Consider the following 27,980-nt stretch of genomic DNA (forward strand, 5'->3'; position numbering starts at 1 on the left):
TCTTTTCCCAGACAGCATCAAAAGAATTGGGTGTACTGTGCATATCTGGGCCGAGAGTGACAGCACATCATCTGCCCTTGTGGCCTTGGCAAATAGCTACCAGAGAATTTAACATGCCTCAATATTTTCTGGGGAAATCTAAGTCAGGGGGTTGAATGATGTACTCTTTTGGAAAAAAGGATAGCCCCTTCGTATGTGCCACACTGTGTGAGCACCTCTGCTCAGTGATGCTTGGAGGTGCAGGTTTCAGCACCCAGGCACACACAACTGCTAAACTTCCTTAACCTGAGAAGACAGTGATGGGAGAAATCTCTTTGACCTATGTATAGCAAGGGGATGAAGCTCTTTTTTTTGGGAAAGACATGTCAATCTTGTATTTTATTGAGATCACTTTATGTTTTAATTGAAAGGCAGAAATGGAGGAGTGGACAGAGAGGTGGCCTCAGAGTCAGGTTGAGATGGGATCAAGTCCCCGTTCTGACACATACTAGGTTAGTCTCTTAAACTTTCAGAGTCCTGGGAAAGTCTGGTACTCTAATCTTCAGAGAGACACCGATCTGCCTTTATGGATGGAGTTTTCTCATGGAGAATTACTTATACCTAGGGATAGAATGAGTTCAATACTAGTCCCATGTTTTAATTATTATAAACACAATGGATTATGTTCCCCCCACCCCAACCCTGACTATGACACTTGGGTATGTGCCCATAGATAGAATGTACTGACATGCTAAGCATTTTCCCAGTTTTTTAAAGGGCACATATTCTGAAGAGTAATACATCAATGAGTAAATTAAGTATCTAATATGTTCCAGGTAGAGTTCTAAGTACTGGGGATTAAAAAAAAAATAGGCTAAAGACAGTTTCTGCCCTCAAGAAATTTATAGGGGAGATAACATGCAAACAATTATAAACAGAACAAGCTATAAACAGGATCAATTAAAAAAAAAATCAACAGAGGGAAGGTACTGGACTTGAGAGGGGTTAGATAAGTTTGCTGTAGAAGATGAGGTTTTGGTTAAAGGAAGCCAGGGAGGTCAATGGTCAGAACAGAGGAGGAGAGCATTCTAGGCATGGGGGATGGCCAGAGAGAATGCCAGGAACCAAAAGACTAAGTGATTTATTCATGTAACAGCCAGAAGGGCGGTGTCACTGGATCAAAGAATACAAGTCTGGGAGAAATGTGTAAGAAGACTGGAAAGGTAGGAAGAGAGTTCTAGGTTATGAAGGGGTCTGAATGCCAAACAGAACACTTTGAATGGAGGGTGGACTGGACTGAGGAGAGACCCGAGGCGGGCAGGGCCTGGCTAGTACAATAATAGTCCAGGCTTGAGGTGACGAAGGACCTCTGCTAGAGCTGTGGCAGTGTTAGAGCAGAGAAGGGGATGTATCTGAGAAATGCTGCAAAGGCAAAATCAACAGGCTTTGTCAACAGATTGGATACGGAGGGGTGAGAGACTGAGGAATCCAGGATGACTCCTACTGTGAGAGCCTGAAAGGACTGGGAGGATGGTGCTGCCCTCTACAGTAACAGGAAGTGTGTTTGCGTGTGTGTGTGTGTGTGTGCGTGTGTGTGTGTGTGTGCGTGTGTGTGCGTGCGTGCGTGTGTGTGTGCGTGCGTGTGCGTGTGTGCGTGTGTGTGTGTGTGTGCGTGTGTGCGTGTGTGTGTGTGCGTGTGTGTGTGTGCGTGCGTGTGTGTGTGTGCGTGCGTGTGTGTGCGTGTGTGTGTGTGCGTGTGTGTGTGTGTGCGTGTGTGTGCGTGTGCGTGCGTGTGCGTGTGTGTGTGCATGTGCGTGCGTGCGCGCGTGTGTGTGTGCGTGTGCGTGTGTGTGCGTGCGTGTGTGTGCGTGCGTGTGTGTGTGTGTGTGTGCGTGCGTGCATGTGCGTGTGTGTGTGCGTGCGTGTGTGTGTGCGTGTGTGTGCGTGCGTGTGTGTGTGTGCGTGCGTGTGTGTGTGCGTGTGTGTGTGTGCGTGCGTGCGTGTGTGTGCGTGTGTGTGTGTGTGTGCGTGCGTGTGTGTGTGTGGTGATGGGGGCTGGGTAGGTACGGGGGAAAGAAGACTTTTTATTTTGGACATACCGAATTGAAGATGTCTAGTACACATGAGTGTGGGATGTCTGAAAGGCAGCTGGAGATGCGAGATTAGGACAGTTTTTGTTGGCTGTTGTTCAGCTATTGGAAGATTTACAGTCAGATGACAACGACCTGTGTCACAATGGCTGTGAGAATAAAACATTTGTAAAGCTCTTTGGAAACCTTAGAGCGTTATATAAATGACTGCTGTTATTATTGTTGTTGCCATCTTTTCCAAAGTGGCTGAGCAGGAAAGAAGGTTTTCAGTAGGGGGATCAAAATCTGAAAACATGAACCTAAAATCCAGGTAGGACAAATGATGTCCTTGAGGAAATTCTTTAAGGACACCCCAGAAGTTTTGTTTATTTGTTTGTTTGTTTTTAAAGCAACTTCTAGAAACTTCTCTGTTCTTCCTTCCTCTCCACAACTTGTTTCTAAGCTCATGGCTCCTTTTTTTTCTCAAAGATGTAGAACTCTCCGACAACATTTCTAACATTTTAAGAACTAATGATTGCCCCAAGTGCCCAATGTGAGTGAAGTAGATTTTCAGATGAGATTCCTGCTGTGTGGCACTTCTTGGCTATCATGCACTTAAAGCTCTAATTCAAAAGAAGCAGACTTATGAAGAAGTCAGCATAACGTGCTTTATAAACTCACAAATCAGCAGGCGGCTGCATTGGAGCCCCAAAGCTGGATAGCTTTAAAAATTAAATCTGAATACGTAATGGACATTTCTGAAATGGACATTATATATAATGAACTGTGCTGGCACGAGGAATACAAATATGAAGAATATCATAGTCTTTGTAATGTCTTAACCAAGTAGATAAGATGCACACGCACACACAACTGAGGACTCTGGAAGGTTTCAGTGAAGAAATGCTGGATTCTGTCATTCAGAAATGTGGTGGGATTCTGTGTCTGCCACAGGAAATGATCTGGGCAAATCCATGAGGTTGATGAAGATAGTACCAGACAGACTGAGAGCTAAGTTCTGTTTCGCTAAACTCCGCTATAAAGTAGATAAAGGGGAGAAGTGTAAAATAAGACCAGAAAGACAGGTGGAGTCAGATTGTGGTGGGCCCATGCCAAGATGTATTTTATTGTAAGAAAATCTTTTTTTATACTAAACACAGTTGTTGTGAACACCAAGACTGATAACTTCCCTTTGGTTGAGTCTCCGTTAGCTTCACACTAAGTAAATACTACAAAACACTGAGTAATGATCATGTGGGGAACCTTGGGAAACTGAATAATAAATAATCATGTGCTACAAAGGAAGAGTCACTGTAAGCTATTTCTTCAATGAGTCTTGGTTCTTTTTAATTTATATTTGGCTACTGATTATTTGTGTGCAAATTACTGTGCTTCAGATCAAGTTCCTTGTAGAATTTCTTTCCACCTCACAGGCAAATGGCTCTGTGATCATGAGAGGAGCTAATCCCATAGCTGAATTGTGTGGTGGTGAACCTGACCAGAAACATGGAGATTGTTTCTTATAACAAAGATGATTCTAGTCCACCCAACTGGCTCAAAGACACTGCTCTCTTCCCCAAATTTCCCTCCTGCAGGAAGCCTCTAGGAATTATGGCCCTATCTTGGCTCTAAAAGAGTTATCTGGGGATTTGAGTTATTTACATCAATGCTGACCACCAGAGGATAGAGATGAGACTTGATGTGAGAAGAAAAAAGCCAGATCAAAACTTTTCCACAATACAATTTATAACTCTTCAAAGGTTATACGCACACTTTGAGTTAGAGGGGAAAGTTTCCTTCCCATATTGACAAAGATAATAAAATGAAGGTGTTTTATAATAAAATATATCTGGACCTTTTAATGATGATTAAAAAAACCCAACTTTAAATGAACTGGAGAAGCCTATGGACTATCTAGATGATAAAAGCTAGAGAGAAAATAGTATCCTTTTCACAAGTTTGTAGAAAAGTGAAAAATCAGTAAGATGTATCAAGGAGAAAAAAAGATCTAAATAGATGTAACATGTCAAATTACCATTTATGCTCATCATTTCTAAACCAGTAATTCTGATATAAAAGGTTTAGAACTAGTCCCTACTAGTAAGAAGCTGTTGAAATCTTTTAGACCACACACACACACACACACACACACACACGTGTGCACACACACGCACACACATGTGCACACACACACACATACACACACAAAATCTACCTAGTATAAATTTGGCTTACTTTATCACACCATGCTTAACTTTGATTAGCAGGCTTTTTCTCATTCTAAAACCATGATTTTTCTCATAAGTAATGTGAAGTAGCCAATCTCAATTAGAAATAGGAAAAGTCTTCCAATTTTTGGTTGTCTAGAATATATTCTTGAAAATTCAGGTGTATTTCAGTTAATTTAATTTCAGTTGACAGAGACAGAACTAAGTTTACCTAAACATAGATACGCAATGTTCCACAACAAATACAAATGTTAAGAAATAGTATGGAATTTTAGGAAATTGAAATTCTAAACATTGCTTTTTTTTTCAGAAATACTCTCAAAATACAGACACTATATGTATATGTGTGTGTGTGTATGTGTGTATGTATATGTTGGAAAGAAGTAATAATGGTCAAAAAGAAAGAAATAGTTGAATTTCATCTAATTTAATGTACTATAATCATGGGAAAGAATTATAGGAAAAATTTTTTGAGAAGCCCCAAAGCAAAGAATCTTCCTTGATCTAAAGAAGACTTGATTTTGGGAAGAAGGCAAATATGAATAAATGGGAGACTTGGGAGAAACAAAGATTATAGTTTAGGATTGTATTTCTTAAGTAGGTTAAGTAGTCATTGTAGGGTACTAAAAAATCAAAGAAAAGATTATTCCCAAATGCTGAGATAACAAGAGTTAGGGAATTTTCAGAGGGACACATAAGCAAGAATAAACATAAAAGAGTGGTTTTAGACTTACCTGACCACCATTTATATCTGAAGGAACAAGTCTGAAGACATGATCCCTCAACCACTGTGAGCAGAAATCTCTGAAGAATCATGGGAGAGTATTCAGGCAGGAGGCAAGAAAAGGTCACAATTTTCAAAAAAGAGGGAAAGCACAATTCTAGAGAACTTTAGACTAAAGACTTTGAGGAACATTTTCAGGAAAATTTTTAGAAAGGGTATTAAAAAGATGATATCTGAACACTTAGAAAAAAACTGTCACCAGTGAAGCAAGATTGGTCTCCTGTAAGATAAGGGAACATGGAAGGGGCATTGAAAGGAAAGAAAGAAAAGCCTAAGTAAGGTAGGACAAAAGAAGAGAAAACAGGAAGTGAAACGAAAACAGATTGGCACAAAAGTTAAAGAAAGTCCTCTCTAATTTCTTTGTAAAGAGCAAGAGGAGAGGGAAAAAAACCAAGGACAGGATGGAGGGAAAAACACAATTCACAATCATAACCATGAATGTTAGTGGCATAAGGTCACTCAGAAAATGGAAGAGGACAGTAGACTAGATTATAAATCTGAATCCACAGATATATTATTTATAAGAAATATACTTGAAACATAAAGATTCACTTAGAATTAAAATGAAAGACTGAAGCAAAATCAGTTATGCTTCAATTGAACTCAAAAAGCAGGAATAACAATCATGATTTCAGATTAGGCTACATACAGTAAATGTAGATACAATTTAAAAAAACACCCAGGAAAGTACAGGATGAGTTTTAATATTACTGCATAACAGAACTCAAGTGATCTACTAGTTTCAGTCATCCCAGCAGCAGGAACTAGGTGTGTGCCACCACACTTCTGCCCTATGAATACTATTATAAAAGTCTTTCCAGGAATACAATCTTAAATAATTAGAGAAATATTAATTGCTCATGCATAAAGCATTACAGTACAATATTCAGTACCATAACAAACCACTAAAGGATTATAGAACTAGAAAAAATAGTACTGAAATTCATCTAGAGGAACAAAAAAGTCAAGAAGCTAAAAAAGAAATAATGAAATAAGTGGAAAAGAAAGGGGCTTTGCAATATTATATTTCACATTACAGTACAAAGCAGTACTTACAAAAATGATTTAGTATTGGTTAAAATATGAAGTTTGACCAGAGGGAGAGATCAGGTATAGAACATAAAGAATCAAATGAATCTAGTAGCCTAGTATGTGACTCCAAATTCTCTAGGTTACTGGGACAAAGACTCACTGTTTAAGAAAAACTACTGAGAAATTTGGAAAGATATCTAGCAGCAATATAGTATAGACCAACATCTTACAGGGTATATATCAAGATAAATTTCAAATAATTAGATTACTTAGACATAGAAGATGACATTTTAAATAAATTAGAGTAGTAAGGAAGAAATTACCTTTCAGATATAGATATTTGGTTAGGTCAAACATTCATGATGAAACTAGGAATAGAGAGGATAATAGAAGATAACATAGGAAATTTTAATTACATAAAATTAAAAGATTTTTGCCCAAACTAAATAAATGCAGGTAAAATTCAGAATGAAATAAAAATAGGGAAAAAAATCTTTTTAGTAAGATTCTCTGACAAAAGTCTCATATTTAATATACTTGAGGAACAGATTCAGATTTATAAAAGCAAGAACCATTCTGCAACAAAGAAACGGTGAAAGGATAGCAACAAACAATTTTCAAAGGAAGAAATACAAGTTATCAAACATTTGAAAATTTTGCAGAGCCAAGATGGCTTAGAAAAGTTAGGAACTCATCAGAGCTCTTTCCAAAACCTCTCTAAACAACTTTAATTAATGCCTCACAACAAATTCTGGAATGGCATAACCAAGAAAAGGACAGAGTGAAACACTTCTCCTTCCCAAAACAACTTAGAAGGTCAGTAGGAAGGATCTATTGCACTAAGGTGAGAGTGGAATGCAATCTAGCACAGGCCACATCCCAGCAAAACAGCAATTGGTGTTGGAGGTGAGTGAATCAGTGGTGGCACTAGCAGTTGCTAGAACTCTCAAATCACAGACAGAAAGGGCGTCAGAAAATTGGTCAAAGAGATCACAGGGGTCCCTCTGCTGTAACCAGGGACAGCAGTTTCTTGCATTGCCTATACTTGGATCTGAGCTTCAAGCTTGAGGTCTCAGTCTTAGGGCAAGAAGGAGCACTAGTACACCAGATCTTGTTGCCACAGGGGAGCTAGGACCCTGGTCACAGTTCTAGGAGAGAAAAGAATGCTTGTAGTCATTCACAGACCAGAATACAGGCCAAGAGAATAGTAAACCCACCACTTCCTAGATTTATACTACCTTGGGAGAATCAAAAACTTATAGGTCCCCAGAATTATCTCTGAAAAAAACTGCACAAAAAACCTGAAGTACAGTGCCCCTTTCACTCTGGAAGCAGAGCCCCACTTAAGCATAGTAAAAAGTTAAGAAAGAGACTGGAAAAATGAACAAACAGCACAAAGAGATTCTGACTACAGAAAGTTACCATGGTGACAAGGAAGATCAAAACATAAACTCAGAAGAAGACAACAAAGGCAAAACTGCTAGATTCAAAGCCTCAAAGAAAATTGTGAATTGGTCAAAGACCATGGAAGAGTTAAAAAAGGATTTTGAAAATCAAGTAAGAGGGAAGAGAAAATATTGGGAAGAGAAATGAGAATGATGGAAGAAAATCATGAAAAAAAAAGTTACTGAAGAAAATAACACCTTAAAAAATAGAACAGGCCAAATGATAAAAGAGGCACAAAAAAATCTAATGAAGAGAAGAATGCCCTGAAAAGCAGAAAAGATATACAAAAATTCACTGAAGAGAAGAAATCTTTTAAAATGAGAATTGGCCAACTGGAAAAGGAGATAAAAAAGCTCATTGAAGAAAGTAATTCCTTAAAAATCAGAATTAGACAAATGGAAGCTAATGATTTTATGGGGTATAACAATAAGACAAAATCAAAAGAATGAAAAAATAGAAGAAAACATGAACTATCTAACTAGAAAAACAACTGCTCTGGGAAATAGATAGAGGAAAGATAATTTAAGAATTGCTGGACTACCTGAAAACCATGATCAAAAAGAAAGCCTAGACAACATCTTTCAAAAAATTATCAAGAAAAACTGCCCTGATACTCTAGAACCAGAAGGAAAAGTAGAAATTGAAAGAATCCACCAATCACCTCCTGAGAGATCTCCCCAAATGAAAACTCCAAGGAATATTATAGCCAAATTCCAGAACTCTCAAGTCAGAGAAAATACTGCAAGTAGCCAAAGAAAAAAATTAAATATCTTGGATACACAGTTGGGATAACACTAGATTTAGCACTTTCTACATCGAAGCATCAGAGGGCTTGGATTATGATATTCCAGAGGGCAAAAGAACTAAGATTACAACCAAGAATGACCTACCCAGTAAAAGTGAGTATAATCCTTCAGGGGGAAAAATTAAATCCAGCAAAATAGAGGAGTTTCAAGTATTCCTGAAGAAAAGACTGGAGTTGAATAGAAAATCTGACTTTCAAATACAGCTCTTAAGAAGCATAAAAAGATAAATAGAAAAGAGAAATCATAAGAGATTTAATAAGGTTAAATTGTTTATATTCCTATACAGGAAAATGGTACTTGTAACTCCTAAAAATGTTCCCATTATTAGGGCTGTTAGGAGGAATATAAATAGACAGAGAACACAGGTGTGAGTCAAATATAATGGGACTATTACCTAAAAAAAATAAAGGTCAAGAAAGAGGAATGAACTGGGAGAAGAGGAAAGGGGGATCAAAAGAACTGAGGTACCACCTTACAACTATCAAATTGGCTTATATGACAAAAAGGGAAAATGAAAAACATTGTTAGGGATGTGGGAAAATTGCTATACTAATGCACTGTGTGGTAGAGTTGCGAACTGATCCAAACATGCTGGAGAGCAATTTGGAACTGTGCCCAAAGGGCTAAAAAATGTACTCTTTGACCAGGCAATATCACTATTAGATCCACATCCCAAAGAGATGAAAAACAAAAAGGAAAAGGACCCATATATACAAAAAACATTTATAAAAGCTCTTTTAGTGGTGCCAAAGAATTGGAAATTAAGGGGATGGTCACGAGTTGGGGAATGGCTGAACACATTGTAGATGTTTGTGATAGAATACTATTGTGCTAGAAGAAATGATGAGCAGAATGCTCTCAGAAAAACCTAGAAAGCTTTACATCAACTGATGAAAAATTAAATGAGCAGAACCAGGAAAACATTATATACAGTAACAGCAATATTGTATGATGATCAACTATGAACGATTTAATTGTTCTCAGAAACACAATGAATGATCCAAGACAATTCTGAAGGACTTATGATGAAAAATGCTATCCATCTCCAGAGATGAACTGATGGAGTCTGAATGTAGATTGGAGCAAATTTTTTCTTTACTTTATTTTTCTTGTTTTTATTTTTTATCTGTTTTCTTTCATAACTTGACTAACATAGAAATGTTTTGCATGACTACTTGTGTATAAAACCTTTATTAAATTGCTTGTCTTCTCAATGAGACAGAGGGGAGGGAAAGATTTAGGAATGCAAAAATTTAATAAAACTAATATTAAAAACTGTTTATAAGTAATTGAGGAAAAATAAAATATTAAATTAAAAAATGAAAAATTCTCCAGACAAGTGATAATTAAGTAAATTAAAATGAATCAAGTATGAGGTTCTATCTCATATCCTTAAGACTGGCAAAGATTATAAAAAGGAAAATGACAATTACTGGAGGAGCTATGGAAAAAAGGAATACTAATATCTTATTAGTGGAGATGTGAACTGGTCCAGCTATTCTGAAAAGCCAACTGGAACTATGCCAAAAAAGTCACTAAATGGTGCAAACTCTTTGACCCAGAGATAACACCAACAGGCCAATATCCCCCAAAAAAGATCAAAGAAAGAGGAAAATAATGCATATGTACAAAAATATTTATAGCAATTTATTTTGTAGTTGCAAAGAAGTGGAAACTATATTATCTATATAAATGAAATGGAATATAACAGTGTTACAAGAAATGATGAAACAGGCAATGTCAGAGAAATCTGAGAAGACTCATGAACTGATGCAGAGGGAAGTGAGCAGAACAAGAACAGTGTATAAAATAGCACCATCAGGAAGAAAAACAACTCTGAATGACTTACGAACTCTAATCAATGCAATCACGCGTTATGATTTCAGTACACTACCCACTCTTTCCAAGACAGAGTCAAGATACAGAAGAAAATAATTGTTTTCAGACAGCTGGTGTGGGAATTTGCCTTTGCTGTGTCTATTTGTTATGAAGACTTTTTTTTCCCTTTTGCTCACTTCATAATGTATATAGGAGAGTAGGGGGAAAAAAGGAAAATAAAATTTTAAAAACAGGTTCATTTCAGCAAGTTAAAAAAATTCAGAGAAGATAACAGAACAAAGGCCAGAAGGAAGTATAAATAGTAAACAACACAGCCTGGATTTACCATTTAGGTAAAATGTCTAAATTTAGAATTTTAAAAAGATACCATTTGTAACCTTTGGAAAGAGAATTTCAGCAAAGTGATGAGAATTGAAGTCAGGATACAAAGGGATATGAAGTCAGGGGGAGATGAGGAAGATGAAGCAATGAGCACAGGTAAGTTTTAGACTCTCTGACTATGGTAGGTGAGGTATAGGATAATACCTGGAGGGGATAGAAGATCTTTTTCTGAATAGAATAATCTTTTCCTCTAGGTATTTTTAAGATTTTCACCCCTTTATGTTTATCCAAATGTGCCACAGGATCAATTGTCAATCCAATCCTCTGCCTACTTAGGTCTCACTGTTAACTTTATGACTGAAGAATTACAGATTCTTAGTGTTGGAAGTGACCTCAAAAGCTCTCCAACTTGTACTTTGACCGAGGATTCTCTCCAACATCTCTGTTTTTTCTAGACAGTTTTGCTTACAAGAGACTTGCCCCTAGCAATACTTTTTCATTTCAAAAAAATTTTCAGGTTCTCTTTAAGAGAAAGGGCTTAATATTTTGGTAATGACTAAAATTGAGGATGACCCATTGTATTATCTTACCCCTAGGATGTCTCTTTATTATAAGAATTGACTAGTCCCTCCCTTCCATGCATGAGAAAGATCCCAAAATTTGTCCCTAAACAACCTACATTTTCTTTTCTCTTGACTGATACTAGACTGTGAGATAATACCGTATACATAAGATAACAAGTAGTCAATTTTCTATATCAACAAACATTTGTTAATTGTATACCATATATAGTAGTGGAAGGAAGACAAAGATAATATGAAAAAGTTTACAGAACATATGCAAAATGACTATAAAATTATCTGAGGAGGGAGGGTACTAATTCCTGGGGGAATTAACAAAGACTACATATAAGGGTAGTAGTTGTGCTGGGTCTTGAAGGAAAGGAGGAATTCCAAAGGGAAGACATGGGGAGGGAGCTCATTCCTAACATCAGGGACATCTAGTACAAAGTTGTGGAGAGAGGGGATGAAGCATCACATGTAAGGAGTAGCACGTGGTCTGGTATGGGTATATTGTAAATTACATGAAGGAGACAACCTGTAGGAAGGCTAGAGCAGTAGGAAGTCAGGTTATAAAGTAATTTAATTGTCAAACAAGAATTTATATTTTACTCTAGAGGCAATAAGGAGCCACTAGAGTTTATTGCGTATAGGGGTGATATGGTCACTTACACTTTAGGAAAATACTTTGGCAGCTCTAAGAAGGATTGATTGGAATGGGGCCAAAGAAATCAATGAGTAGGCCAGTATAGCAGTTCAGATGAGATATCATGAGGGTTTGAACTAGGGTGGTGGTTGTGTGAGAAAAGAGAAGGAGATGGATGTGAGATATGCTGGGGAGGGAGAAAGGCCAGATTTGGCAAATGACTAGATCCACGGAGTAAAGGAGATGAGGGATTAGAAGATTTAACATTTGGAAAGTGCTTTCCTTCTAACAATCCTAGAAAACAGTGAAATTTTTATTAATTTCATTTTACAGATGAAAAAACTGAGGCTGTGACAAGTTAAGTGACTTTTAGCCATTGCACAAGGAAGTGCCAGAGAGGATATAGACCCCAGGTCTCTGGACTGGAAGTCTAGCACACTTTCTACTACACCATGCTTCTGCACTTATTTTCTACCCAATTGGTGGTTCAGCAAATGCTAAAAGGGCAGACTGATGCTTTCTTATGAACAGTGTCTGAAAGTTTCTTTTCAGCTGCGAACCCACTGAGCTGTAGTAAACCTGAGATGGTTTATAATGCCTTCTGGAGCAGAGGCTTGATAGCATAATGTGAATGTATTCTCTGCAAGACTTCCTTTAGCACCTAATATTAAGAAACCCAACTGTGGGTTACCAGAGGTTAAAGTCAACTTCATTTTTGAAAAGAAAATGGTTACAAAGGATGACTGTACTCCAAAGAAGGTCACCATGTACTAGGGAAAACAGAAGGAAAGTTAGTTATTAAAGAAAGTAAGTGCATGACCTTAGACGTCTAAGAGCAAAAAGCCATTCTGCTCTTCTCTATTACCTACACGCGTGAAGCTCTTATTATAATGTGATATTACTATTAACCACGTTAATCCGATATCTCCTGACCCTTCTTGATAATTAGAGAGGGGAATCAGATTTTTTTTCTTGACAGGACCAAGCTTACAATGGCACAGATTTTTATAAGTAAATACAAAGGGAAAAGATACTTTCCCAAAGATGCTATGGTTGAAAGCACAATTTAGGAAAGGATCTTTACCTATATTAGAAAATTAAGTCTTGGAAGGGACCGCACTCAGATGCCATCAAGTCCAACCAGTATCTGAGAAAACATTTCTTAAACATGCCCTAACATGTGGTCATATAGACTGCTTAATGATTTTAGGGGACTGGGAAACCAAGGCAGCCTGTTCCACTTTTGGATAGCTCAGGTTGTTTTCTCCTTCTATCAAACCTAAATTTGCTTCTTTTTACCTTTGATCCATTTCTTCCAGGTCTTCCCTCTGAGAAAACACAAATCTAACTCATCTTTTGTAAGTCAGCTTTTTAAAGACTTGAACATAGCTACCTTGTCGCACCCCATCTTTTCTCCCCTAAGCTAACTATCCATAATTCTTTCAGTTTAGCCTCACATGGTAGAATATTGAGGGTCTTCTCTATCCTGGTTGCCCTCCAGTTGATCAATGCCCTTTCTAAAATGTGGCATCCAGAGCTTAAGTCAGTATTACACTTGTGGTCTGACCAGGTGCCGGATTATTTAACTATAAACTACTCATTCAAGGCACTTTGCTTCAAGCATTTCTTACTTTCTAAATTAGAAGTTGTGGGGATCTCCTCTTTAGTTTCCCAAGTCTTTGTCTAGGGACCTACTTAATATATCTTACAGACAGAACTAATTGTTGCTGCTTCTGAAACACTCCCTAGCCCTTTTCATACTATTTCTCTCCCACCAGTAATTTACTATTCACCACAAACCCTGAAATACATTAAGTGATAATGTAAATGAGACACCCTAAAGGTCCTCTGACTAACCAATAACAGAAAAAAACCATTTAGAGCTAGAAGAACCTTAGATTTAATCTAGCTGAACTGGCTTATTTATAGATGACAGAACTAATCCTCAGTGACTTATTCAAGATCATACAATTAGTACTGCTGTACAGACAAGACCCAAATCCAAGCTTCTGAACTAAAATTCAGGGCTCTTTCCCTTAGAGTTGCAATGCCTCTGTTAAAGGAACAAAACAAAACAAAAAAAACTAGCCAGTCAAGAGAGGTTTTCTGAGGAATTACTGTCAGTTGAAAATTAGAATTGGGACAGGAGGGGAAGTCTTTTCTGACTCACACTTTTAGGAAGCTCTCCCTCCCCCTTTTTACAGTCAAGTATGAGTTTCTAGATCCTGGGAAGCACCTATATTTTCCTGTTGGTGTTCAGTAAAAGCTAAACATAACAGTGACTGTCAAAAAGCTGAATGATCCACTTGATTTCATGTTGAGGTAAATGAAAATTTCCTTAGTAGCTGAAAAAAAAAAGGTGGGATCAAAGAATCACTTACTAGAGAAGTATTATATTCCTTTAAAGAATGTTTTAACCTAACACTTTCAAATGAAAACACTCAGAAGCTAATGTTTTAAGAAAGACTGCATGTATAAGAGAAAGAAATCAAGAAAGGAATAAGAGATATGCTATGTACGTGAAGGAATATTTTGGGCAAGTCCCATGTTTTATAGCACCCATAGGGCTCCAAAAGATAGCAAATGTATTGACCACTATTGTAACTGTCCACAGTCTTTATGTCATTAAACTCTGAAATACAGGATGCTATTTTGAATGTACCAGAAAAAAACCCTCAGAAATTGTACTACCTGAGTTTGGTGGGCCTCTTCTTTCTTTTTTCCATCCCTATCTTCTCTTTTTTGAAATCTGTTTCTCTGCATGGATGTATTTGTTTGGCTCCATGTCTGCCCACAGAAATCTAAATGAAATTTCTCCCCAATAGACCTCTGCCTGGTTCCTATCACCACAAGGTGCCAGCTACCACTCTAAAGATTTTTATTGTACAAGATGCTTCCTTGACAGGCAATTTGTTTCTAGTCTTCAATGTTGTTTATTTCCCTGAGGCACCTTCTATTCTGACTGAGAGGGAGAACTGTTTCTTCACCTATGGCCTCTACTGCTGCCAGCAGTATCTGATAATAATGGAAAGATGGACAATATCCTTGAGCTTCATGTGCACTGCTCTAACTAGAATAACCAAGTTCACAGCAATCACAAGAATGCCCCATGAGTTTGTCCAGTCAGAGCTCTGATTAGGTGGCCCTGTCACTTCTGCTCAGCCTCAATCATCGGTATTCATTAGGAAAGCAATCAGGAGCAACAGGTGAACACACTTAAATCCAAAATTATGACACATGAATCTCGAATTAACCTCCAATTCACACACTGAGCTGAATTAATTTACACTAACACCCATCACCAGTCCTTATGCTAGTTTAAAAGTAGCCAGCACTATTTCTTTTCTGAGATTGATGTAATATTGTATAGTATAAAGTTAGTTGGACTTGGCAAGTGACAGGAAATTTGGTTTAACACCCCTTTCCCCCTCCCCTGGTACTTATTGGTTGTGTGGACATAGGTGACAGGCATAACTGTCCTGAACTTGTTTTTCACTGTATAAGATGGACAAAGCAATGCTTGCACAGTCCTCATTGTGGGACCATTACAAGAAAAACATTTTATAAATTGTAAAGTGCTAACAGAAATGTGTACTGTTTTTGCTATGCTAAAGGTAGGATAATATGCTGTCCCCTGGTGTTACGTAATTACGTTGCCTGAACAATTAAGAAAATAAATGCTCTAGACAGGATTGTTAAGTGGATTTTACAGTCAAATTTCACCCCACCTTTTCCTGAACTTCCCATTTCCTTCTAGAGTCATCTTGTCCCCTTTTAACAAACCAATATCAATTCAGTATTCTTCTAATCCCAAAGGGAGCTTCATGGTCTATAGCCTCTTCTCCTGCATCAAAATGTACCTATTTGATTCCCTCAGGAATGTTCTTTGATATTGACAATGGATGGTAATGGACTGATACTAACCACTTAGCGACTGCCTCCAGACTGCCTCCTTATTTCAGGGCTTCAAAAGATCTGTGATTTCATCTTTGTGGTCTTTTCTTCCACCATGAGTGATCAAAATGCTCTTCTCAATTTAGGAAACAGTCCCTCCCACGTTGATATGGTCAAAAAATCTATCATGTGGTAGGTAACTACCTAACGATGAGCCTCTTAAGACGTAGCAAAGACAAGACACAGAGCTCATCCTGGGTCCAAATTTGAATCTTGTCAGCTTGGGAGGACCTGTCAAATCTTAAGGAGAACTGTGACATCATACGTACAAGGAACATCTGGAAGATTAGCAAAAGGACTGCGAGAACCTGAGAGTCATCCCTTGGTCACAGGACAACTCTAAGCTTGGGTCCACTCTCCCCTGGGCTCTGGATGTTCTTCTTTCATCTTCACATACTTCTGAGCAGATGTTGCCTTCAGCTAACAATAAGGAAAATAATGTACCTTAACCTAGTATGCACAGCTCCACAAAGGGCTCTGAAGGAATAATGCCACTACTACTAATTTCAGGTGAGATTCAAATCCAGCTGAAGCACAATCAAGATTAAAACAGCCTTTATAAATTACAGTAAATAAAGGTGAATGAATGTAATTATTCTGGTAAGCTCAGGTTGTGTGTGTTTTGCATAGCCCTCCATTTTATGGGAACACAAAACCAAATAGTAATGCTAACATCCATCACTAGTCCTCATGAGAACTTTAACTAAGAACATTACCTTCCTGAATTGATAGGCATAATATTTAGCCTATGTGGATCATTATTTTGGTGACAAGATTATGAATTTCTTGCAAATTGTACCCTTTTCATTTTCAGAGTTTCTTTACTTTCTTACACAATCAAAATTGCTGAATGCTGTTCCTGATTTATTAGAAAAATCCACTCAACAGTTACAAATTAATGAAGTTTTCCAGTAACATACTTGGCTCACCAATAGAGGGTATTTGCTACATTTGTAGGAATTTTCACAGAATCCAAGAAAATTATATGAATTTTTACCATTTTGAATTAAAAAAAAAAGCTTCTTTCATTACCTAAAATAATATGAATTCCTGTAGTAGATGGAAAAAGTCAAGAAATGTCCACAAGAAATGTTCTAAGAAATTCCAAGTTACTGCCATCCCTTAGAGTTGAGCCTTATCCTATAGCAATGAGTTAATCTTAGTGAAGAACTAACATGAGAATGTGGGAGAAAATGTTCATTTCACAGGGGATAGAACTAGGCCTAATGTTCAATATTCCACTACCTACTGGCTCCTCACTGAAGCCTACAAGCAGCACTATGGATGTACTGGATGGGACACTGATAACATCCAGATGCCCAAATGGGAAGGTGCATCTGTATCCTGCCTCCCAATTAGGTTTTTTGGGTGACCTTCACAAATATTTCTGGAGTCTTGCTGGCACAAAATTACTACAAATGTAGCAAAAGCCATCTGTTGCTAAGACAAATATATTGCTAGAAAACTTAGTTAATTTGTAACTATTGATAATGTTTAATATAAAATTTTGGAATAATCTCTTTGTTCTCTCTGAAGCAAACTCAGAGAATGCCTCTTCCTATGTCAGCAAAAGCCAGCCAAGGCTGACTCTACATTCCTTAGGAGACCTTTAACCTAAGACACTATCTTGAATAATGGGACTTTCCTTTATATCTTGTTATCTACAGACACATACTATGTTATGGCATATTAATGGTAAAGAATAGACATCTTAGGTCGTAATTTCAATTGAAACTTTGTTTACCCTTTCCTGTGTCAGCTATTTCGAATACCTGTTTAGGACAGGAAGCCTGGTGGGATTTTCTTATTGTATGTCACAGAGACATATGTTTACACAGCCTGGAATCGCAAAGCCCAACTGACATTGCTTTGTTTTGTTAATTGTCTTGTCTTACTAAATTTATGATTTGTTCAACTAGGAGAGTTCCTTTCTCACCACAAAATGTATATAAACCAGAAGATTTCTGCACTGGGTAGCCAGAACATTTCTGGCTCCATAATGCATTATGTTACCATTGTCTTTAATAGGGAATTGTGCCAAGCCTAGAGGCCTGTATTGGGCTACCCGAGTCTTTCCTACCTCACCTCCGAGGTCTTCGGCTGGCCACGCCGGATGCACATATGAGAGAAAGGACGTTCCAGAGTCGAACAGGGGTTGAGCTTTATTTCAGGGTCTGGGTTACAAGTGCAGGGGAATCTTCCTTAGGAGGAAGAGGGGGAGATTTCCTAAGGAGGCTAAGCTTAAGGGATTGGAAGTAGAAGTACAAGCGGGGAGAGAGGGGGAGCGGAGAGAGGAAAGAAAAGAAGCGGAGCCCTACTGTCCTCTTAGGCTCCACACGTGCTAAGAGAGCTTTCAGGCTTCCTCAATCCTACTTAATCTTCAGCCGCACAGTTTGCATCTCAATACCATGCTGTTAGGTAACTAGGTGTGCTCCAATCCGGGACAATCTCGAGGGCAGGGAGACTCCACCCATCACGTATCTCCCGGGGAGAGGCGGAAATACCCGAGCTAGCCGAGCTAGCTCAGTCTAACCTTCTCGAATCCCCGCTGTTCATGGAGGGCCTCGTAAGACTCTAAGATTTAGAAGTCCCACTTTTACCCGCCCGAGACCGTCCACACGGAATTGAGCTTCCAATCCCAACAGAATTGATTAATTAATTAATTAAATTATAAAATGTATGCATTTAGCCTGTTGCCTTTTCTTTAACCAAGTTTTCAGGTCAACACTATTAAAGTAGATTTTTCCAATAATCCAGGAATAGCATTCAGTGATTTTTACTGGATAAAAAAGTATGAAGCAATATTAACAGTTCTTTTCAAAATTCATTCTCATAAAATACAAATATATTGTAATTTTGCACTAACTTGCCTTCTTTTATAAAGTGAGAACCTTTACTCACACATCACCAAAAATTTTGAGACCATTTGTCCCGTGTTACCTTTTTTCTCCCTTTTTACTTGATCAACTGCTGACATCATCTCATTATATCTTCCTTTATTCCAGTCTCTGATAATGAGCTGGACTTTCTTTTGACCTAGCACAGTACCTGGCACACAGCAAGCACTTAATTAAATGCTTGGTGGTTGCCTGATTCCAAATTAATGGCATTTTAGTAAATTAAACTGCCTGTGAGTGATATGGGAGACACCAATTTAAAAGCAGAATCACAGACAGAGGAATCAGGACAGTTGGTTTCTAATGTCAGCAGTGACATGGATTCACTGAGTGGTTTTAGGCAGCTCTTTACTTTTATCTCTCTTAGCCTCAGTTTCCTAATGATAAAGTGGGGATCTCTAAGATGCCTTCAGAGCTTTAAAAAGAAAATCCTCCAGTGATTCTTGGTAAACCACCCAGGGAACATCCAAGAGCAACTTTTAAAAAATCATTTTTGGTAAAAGTTGACAAGTTTACAAGAAAAGGGTATCCTTTTGTTCCAATCAGTTAAAGAATATCTTTTAAAAATTATTTAAATAGAATAAACTGGACATATACTTTGTGACAGACAATGCTGGAGGCTAGATGGCTGACATTTTAATCCTCCATAGCCTAAAATTAAGCCATGGTGACAGCATATTGCAGCCAGTGGTAACTGGTTTTCTCCTCCCCCTAGTCTTCCCACCTCCAACTTCTAGGATTGCTACAATAAAAAGCAAAAAGAAACCTGCTTGTTGCTCAAATTTGTTTATGAGGCATAGGCTGGCTGTGATTCTTTTCTGATTGATTCTGGATAGGGAGTCCTCAGCAGGCTACTGCTATTGTATTGTTTCAAACCGCGCTGAGAAAGGGCAGCAGCAACTAGGGGGCAGCAAAGGTGTCACAAAGAACTGGTATCTAAGAGGAAAGACTTTAGTCCTTTCCCAGAAGCAAAAAGTGGAAGCAGTGGCAAAGTCACGAGCAGATTCTGTGTGGAGGGGCATCTGATCCTCTTTCTGGTCACACTCACCCATGGGCACACCACATGGTCAGCAAGCTTCGAGAAAAAAATACATACAATAAAAAACAGAGTGCCCTCTCTGCTCACCTATGACTCACAGAATCTTGAGCTTCCTTCAACTGAAGTGCCCTTCCATGAGGCCCTGCCTCATGCTCTCAGTTGCTAGCATCCTCCCCCGAGAAAGTAATTTGTATCTAACTTCCTAGAGTTTTTTTTTTAACTAATCTGTATTCATGTTGTCCCCTTATCCCCCAGAATGCCAGACTAAATGAATGACTGACTGAAATAGCACTTAGTAAAAGGTTTACCATTGTATTAAAGCACTAGGAATACAAATAGAAAAGATGGTCCCTGTAATTAAGGGCTTAAATTCTAATGAGGAAGAATCTTCTAAAGGAATGGTGGCTAGGCAAGAGTGCTCTGGTGGGAAGTCTTAGAGATGAGGGAGTGGAACACCTGGGCACTACGTGGATCCCCAAAAGGTTGGGCTTGATAATAATTGGGAGAGAAGCACAAAGGGAAGGTTATGCTTTGGGGATTCAGGGCTGAGTATCTTACTTCTTACTAGAAAGAGTCTCCCAGGCTTGGTAGGGAGGGTGGAGGGAAAACGGCCAAAGTGAAGCTGAATGTAAGCTCTTTAAGGGGAGGTACAGTACTATGGTTTTATCTCCTCAGCCACTAATACAGTATTTTGCAGACTGTTTTTTGTTTGTTTTAAACTTGACCTGTGATTGTATTGGCATAGAGAACTTCTACTATCAACGTGGATTAGCATCTGTTGCATAATTCAAAAATTACCCAGACTCCTGAGTTACGCAGCTTGCCTAGAGTCAAATAACTGGTTCTATGTCAGAATAGAACCAGTTATATGTAAGAATCAAAACTTGAATACAGGTCTTTTCCACTAAGGTCAGCATATTATCTACAACACTGAGGTAATTGTGTACATTTTCCACGTTAATATTTATTTTTGCATGTTCTCCTACGTTCAAGCCAGTACCTTTTTTTTGAAGAAGTTTCAATAGGACAAAACAAAACATGTTAACTCTACTTGTGCAGGCTCAATAACTTGGTTTTATCCCTGTATTTTGCGGAGCTAATCTGATTTTCCCCCCATAATAAGAGCTTTTGGTTACAGATAAGTAGTTTTCTAATTGTGTTAAAAATGGCCCTTTTCTGCCTATGCTTTGTAGGTGCTCTGGCACAAATGAGGGCCGCCCTTCCTCACTGGCAGGTTCCTGGTGTTGTTTCTGCCTTTCTCTGGATTCCCAGGGCTTAATAAGAGATATGCTGTTGCTGCTTGCGCTTCATGCTCTGAGAGGACCACAATGACATCATGACGTCAGGATCAATGCACTGTGCAGCCAGCTGTGGCCGATCCAACCAGTACATGGTCAGAAGGCTCTGCCACAGGCTGGGTACAAACAAGAGATACACAAGCGAACATAACTCTGTGGTTTCACCTCATCTGCAGTAAAGTGGCAAAGCTGACAAATGATGGAAAAAGTCAGCATTGGAGGGGCTGCGAAGGACAAGGACAAAGCAGAATCCTATTGGTGGTGGTGAGATTAAACAAACTGTAGCATAGGAATTGTAATCAGATGTTGTGCCATAAGATGAGAACGAAGGACTCAGAGAAACAATGTTAGATATATGAACTGGTGGAAAGTAAAGAGAACCAGGAAAAAATGTATTTAATGACTACGACAAGGTAAACAGAGAGAATAATGAAAAGAAATGCTATACTGCGGAATTACAATGACCACACCTGAACCCTCAAATGAGACAAGACACCGCCTTCCTTTTTTGCACAAGTAGAGTGTTTGAGTATGGAGAACTCAGACTGTTAGATGCTGTCCATGTGTTGGTTGGTTCTGTTGAAACTTTTTCTTTTAAAAATCTTAGTTACTAGGCAACTCATTCTATAAGGAGCAAAGGGAGGGATAGAGTCATAGTTCAAAAAACCAGAAGAGACCTTAGATGCTATCGAGTTCAAACTCCTGTTCCAGATGAGGAGACTACAGTCCAGGGAACTGAAGTGACATACCCTCAGTAACACAAGGAGTAATCCTCAGAGATAGGGTTAGAACTCAAGTCCTTTGATTCCAGAGTTGGCACTTTCTCCACTGTATCAAGATGCTTGCTTGATTCAGAAATGAATGGCATGCAAAACAAAGGCATCAATTGAAAGTTAAATTTTAAAATATACAAAGACAATTATCATGTCCTTCTTCTCCAGATTAAACCTGGACAACCCTGTTATGGCAGGATCTTGATGTCTTTGACCATCCTGGTCAATAGTGTCTGACATGGTCTTTACCCCAGGTCTTTCCTCATCCTAATTGCCTCTCTTCTACATGGTCTTTATTTTGTAGATTTTAACTGACAAACGGACAATTTTTGTCAATTTCTAAAACATGGTCTAGTGACCAGGACAAAGCAGAATGGCATTTCAATTATCCTTTTTCTAGACAGAACATTTTTAAAGCAGCCTATGATGGCATTAACTTTTTTGGGGGAGGGGGGTGAGGGGTGGCTCATTTGGGCTTGTGGTCCAATGAAATTCCCATTTCCCCTTATAGAAAATGTTGTCTGGTCATTTATCACTCACTTATATTTATGCCCCTGAATTTTTGAACCCTTGTGAACTTAAACCTTTAAGTTTACATATAAATTGTTAGACATGGTCCATAGTTATAGCCTGTCAAAACATTTGGAAATCCTGACTGTTAATAAGCCACAGAGTTTAAGTGATTGTATTTCAAAGGGTGCCCAGGAAGGGGAGGCAGCATTGTATGGACTAAAATTCTGCAGCAGAGGTCAGCCCAGGAGAGATGATAAGCTCTCAAGAATGAAATTCTGGAGATACTAGCAGAAATAATTCTGATGAATTATATGTAAGTATATAGAGAGATAGAAGGTAGCATGCTATAGTGGAGAGAAAGCCAATCTGGAAGCTAGGAAGACCTGGGTTCAAGTCCTATCTCTGACACTTAACTTGTGTGACTCTGAGCAAGTCACTTAACTTTTCAGTTCTCTAAGCAATTATCTAAGACTTTAAATTGCAGGGAAAGTGTGACCTGCACTGGTAAAGCAAACTTCTTACCCTAGAGTTCCCAACTTACACTACAATGATAGGTCCAGTCTTGATCCCCACACCCATAATATATTCCCTATACTCTCAGCATTAGTGTACCCACAGTCTCCCTCTTACTTAAGTGATCATGTGCAAGTCACTTAACCTTTTAGGGCACAAGATTCCTCAGCTGTAAAAAGAAGATGGGGGGAGGGGGAGGGAGGGAAGAGTGGGGGTGTGGGTGGGGAATGAGAAATTGGGATTAGATGGTCTCTAAAAAATCTTCTCAGTTCTAAAATTTTATGATTTAATGTCACTATTATTATTTCTCCTCTGCTTTGATATTATCTTCTGTGAATTATCAGACATTCCACTAAAATTCTTCTTTTGATTTATCTTTTATTTTCTATGGCATCCCACTTGGCAGATACATGTGGGAACTTTTCCCCCTTTCCTTCTATTTTTACCTTAGTCCTCCATCAGATCTTCAAGTGATTGTAAGATCCACTTCCATCCTGGCTAAGAGTCCCATTATTCTTCTGCCTTGAGCTCTGGTCCGGAAAAACAAATCCCCATTCTCTAACACTTTCTTCTTAACTCCAAGTTCACTTCACATTCCTGATTTCTTTCTAAAGCTCCTACCTTTATTTTGTAGCACTGATGAAAATACCACTTAAGGACTTCAGTTTCTTGCTAAGAATTCATAATCCCTTAAGATGCTTTATAGATTCCTTCTGGCTATATCATTTGTTCCCACATAAATCACCGAAAATGTTTTTCAGGCTTACCAGGTCTCAAGAGGCTATCTATCACATACCAAAAAGGAGCTCTAGGAAGAAAGCATACTTTCCAGTTGTTCACATAAGGTCAACGTACAGTTGCTTTGGTGCCCTTTGGCCAGAAGTCATCAATCACCACAATTCAGCTTCTCTTCCTGGGATCAGTATTGGAAAGCCTTCTCTCCTAATGGCACCTGAGGAACCTTCACTAGAACACAGAAGTTGCTTCCTTTTCAGAAAGGTTCAGATCTATCCTGCATGAAAAGAACTTCAAATCTATTTTCTACCTCCAAAGAGTCAATGATCCATCTTTTTTTTCTGTTATAGTCTACTTTCTAACTCTTGACACATTTGGATTATTTTCTGCCTGTATGAATTATTTTCCTCTTTGTTTTCTTCTTGTTGCATATTTTTAGGGAATATATCATTATTTCTGATAAATAAGGGTAGAGAAATATTGCCCCTACCTTCTTGACCCATGGTCATTTATCTCTGCAGTGTGTAATATTTTATTTACTTCTTGAAACTCCCACTGGCTTCCTTGCTCCTTTGAATGTCTCCCTTCTCAAACCTCTCTGACCATTTTCTTATCGGAAGAATGTTCTTCTTTCTCCCATTCCTTAAATGAAGATATTCTACCAATACTCTATCTTAACTCTGTTCTCATCTCCCTGCATACTTTCCCTGAGTGAATTTACTCATCCCCACAGGTTCAAATGTCATTTCTATGCAAATGATGCTCTATCCTTGACATTTTCCCCAAGCTCTACTTCAATTTTCTGTTAGATATCTTTACTTGAATGCCCCAGTGGGAACTCAAATTCAACATGTCCAAAACAGAACTTACATTTTTAACAAAAATTGCTTCTCCTCATCATATCCTTATTTTTTAGGAGGCAGTAGGAGGAGAGATTATTGGCATCACTCCCCTTCTAGTCATTTCTGCCGACTATCTTCAAATAATATTTAGCTACTCCTTCCCTCCCTTTCTACATGTGACTGCTCATTAAATTCATCTCAATTGTATGTGCCTAATCTACCCTCAAATCTATCCCCTCATTTCCATCTCTACTTTCATCACTATAGTTTAGGTTCTTATTAACACTGGTCTCTTAACTGGTCTATCATGGAATCAGTGTCTGAAACATCTTTGCCAAATAGACTTTCCCAGCTCTGATCACATTGTTCTTCTGCTCAAAATCCTTTAAAGATTTCTAAGTGCCTCTGAAATTATGTTCATAGACTAGTGTCCAAGGCCCTCTCTTCTCCACCCCTGCTGGTCTGTGTCATCCTCTCCAATCATTTCTTCACATGTACCTTACATTTCAGCCAAACTTGGCTATTTGCTTCCCCTACACTTGCCCTATGCTTCTAATCATGTGTATACCTACAAAACCTTCTCTTACCTCTCAGCTAGTCAAAATCCTACCTTCAAACTCTAATTCAAATGCTATTTCCCTCCATGAAACCTTTCTTAATCGTCCTAACTGAAAACAACTTCTGCCTACTCTGAACAATAATATTTTGCTTATACTAATCTTATGAATATATCATTTACTCCCTGGCTGTTTTGTCACCAGTCACCTACTAGACCACTGATTGATTCATGAGTTCCTCATGGGACCCATTATATTATGCCAGCTCTAGCTCCTTGGCCACCGTTTCTCCAACTGTCTTGCTAAATTAAACATGGTACCCTCTCCACCTCATACTCACTCCCTCCCCCTCCCATACCTCCTTTATAGTACTAGAACCATAATCAAATTAACTGTCATTGCTACTGGAAAGGGTATACCAATCTACTCCCCTATGACTCCTTTTTACCATTCCAATAATTTTCCAAAGTATAATACCTCTCACATATGCCACAACTCTCCTCTATTTGTTGGTTTTTTCTATTAGAATGATTAAGGGCAGGAACCATCTTCACTTTTGTATTTGTATGCCCAGCACTTAGAAGCACTATGTTCTTACTTACATGTAAATAATATATGCTTTTCCAACCATCCATATTACATTTTAGTTTTACCTTGAACTAATTTATGCATATATTTTACCTTCCCTACTACACTATAAGTTCCTTGAGGGCAAGAACCATCTCTGATATTCATAGAATGGTACCTCAAGTGAGAGGTGAACAGCTTTTTGTTGAATGGCAGGGATACAGATAGAGGATGATGACATCATTCATGGTGAAACTCCAATGAACGTTAGCATCCTCTCTGCCACTTATCATTTTCGAGGGAGGCCTAAGCTGTAGGGCACTGTGAGGTTAAATGACCTGCCTGGAGTCACACAGGCAATAAATGTCAGGGGTTGGCCCTAAACCAAGTTCCAAGGACAACTGTATATTCTTTATTCCATGTTGCCTTTCTTGCTGAACGAATATTAAACATTCTAACTTGGTCATGTGGGATGATCTAATGGCCAAGTTCAGAGGGAATAACTATATTCACTCAAGGTGAAAATATACAAAGACTAGTTAAGATATCAAAATATCACACTATTCTCAGAGAATTAACACAAGAGTTCTGAATTAACTTTCCATTAAAATTAAGGTCAAATTATACATGCTCCTAGAAAAGAATATAATATTCAGAAATATTTTCAGTTACTTTAGGTGAAATGGATTTAAAGTGAATTCATGTGTTTCTGTCTGTGAGATGCAACATTTGCTCTTAACCCAAAGAGCCTGAGAAACAATTATACAATGACTAATGTAAAAGAATAATAGTCATGGGAAATATTTAGAAATAGAAGTCCAAGCATAGAAAGAAATATTAAAATTTTTTTTAATAAACTAAGTTAAAGCTTTATAGCACTTAACAATTAAGGAGAAGGCCCCAAAGTGATAAATACAGATCCTGATTTTAAACTATCAACAGTGGAATAGAGCCTCTAGATTAAATTCAACTCTGGATAAAGGAGAATCCAAAGTCACAGGAAAAAAGCCTTAGAGAGCACTCATTTTGCAAATGTACCACATACAGAATCTACACTCTTGTACATCATGCTTAGGTTCCTTGTCTTTCCAGATGAACAAATTTAATTAAAGCAGAAGGATCAATTTTTCTTGCGAAGTAGGCAGTTGGCTTGATTTGTTGAGTATTCTTATCAACTTGTGCTCTTTATATAGCACTTTCCCCCTAAGTGATCACTGAAGATTTATTTAAATAACTAAACTGGGTGCAGATTAGGCAAAAAAATCCTCCAGATTTTCATATTCACTTGCATGATCTCATTCTTACCATAAGACAAATCCATAATCCATAAGATAATTTCTCTTTGGAAGCAAGCAAATTCTCTAGCTGGGTAATGAGAATGAGCTTTGACCATTCATTTGCAGTGACCTTCATATCCACTTCATTTTAGCCACCACCAAAAGTCATGGCCACACATTAGCCCTTGTCATCATTCAAAATTGCTCCCTATCTAAGATCTTGAACTCTGAAGTTCTGCTCTCCTCATTTCCTATCAGGTATAATGGTTTCTGGACCTCCTTATCATGCCTTCCTTCCCCAGGAAAATCATCATTGGGAAATTTCATTATCTTGCAAGACTGAATCTCTCTGGTACTCACATCCTATCAGTATCATTTGTGCTTCTGACTGAAGGGCAGGACAATGGACTACAGGGCCTCTATTTAGGAAAGGGGCTTAGCACAATCTTCTCATTTATCACAAGCTATAGCGCTTTTGTATTTTTTTGGATTTCTCCACCACGCCCTGGCATCATGCATCTTCTCCCCTCCTCTCAATCTTTCTCCCCTCTTCTCTTTTCAGCTTTCTTTTGTGTGTTATCTTCCTCCATTAGGTTGTAAGCTCAATAAGCTATTAATAATCATTTGGAAGAATGTTCTAAAACACTAATAATAGAGAAATACAAATCAAAATAACTCTAAGGTTCCACTTGATGCTCAGAAAATTAGTAAAGCTGACAAAATATAGGAAGAGTCAATGTTGGAAGGGTTGTAGAAAGATAGGTATACTAATGCATTGCTGGTAGAACTGTAAATTAGTACAACCATTCTGGAAATTATGTAAATAAAATGACAAATAAAATGACTAAATGATTATTCTGCTAGGCATATACCCCAAGGACATAAATAATAACATGAAAGGTAACATGTAACCAAGCTATCTATAGTAATATATTTTTCTGTACTAGGAAAGAATTGAAAACAAAGTAGATAACCATTAATTAGGAATGACTCAACAAATTGTACTTGAATGTCAAGGAATATGATTGCAATGTAAGAAATCAAGGTGATAGAGAATGAAAAGACTCCTGAACTGATGTAAAATGAAGTAAGCACAGCTAAAAAAAACATATACAATTAAAAATGTAAATGAAAAGAATTACAAAATAATAGAAAATTAATGTGGTAAAATTACAAAGAACAAAAAGGAGACATGAGAGGATACCTCAGTCTGTGAGAGTGTCCGTGGGTTTGGAAAATGGCATCTACTATCAAATTTTGTTTCTCTTATTCTTAAAACGATGATATTACATGGGATGGCTCTCT

The 27,980-nt window shown here is 38.0% G+C and overlaps 1 protein-coding gene across 18 annotated transcripts in view; it reads right to left on the reverse strand.

Annotated features, from left to right (window-relative positions):
- Positions 1 to 27,980, reverse strand: part of KIF16B (kinesin family member 16B) — a 550,717-nt gene that overhangs the window by 182,022 nt on the left and 340,715 nt on the right. The window contains exon 27 of one of the 18 annotated variants that reach the window (XM_072634502.1): positions 3,140 to 27,978. The exons of the other annotated variants lie outside the window; for them this stretch is intronic. Coding sequence (XP_072490603.1) covers positions 27,832 to 27,978 — 147 coding nt within the window. The 3' untranslated portion in view covers positions 3,140 to 27,831. Of the gene's footprint in view, positions 1 to 3,139; positions 27,979 to 27,980 lie in introns of those variants that run through there. 18 annotated transcript variants of the gene reach the window in all.

Source organism: Notamacropus eugenii, chromosome 1 (assembly GCF_028372415.1).
Source record: "Notamacropus eugenii isolate mMacEug1 chromosome 1, mMacEug1.pri_v2, whole genome shotgun sequence".
In the NCBI taxonomy this organism is placed as follows: Eukaryota; Metazoa; Chordata; class Mammalia; order Diprotodontia; family Macropodidae; genus Notamacropus; species Notamacropus eugenii.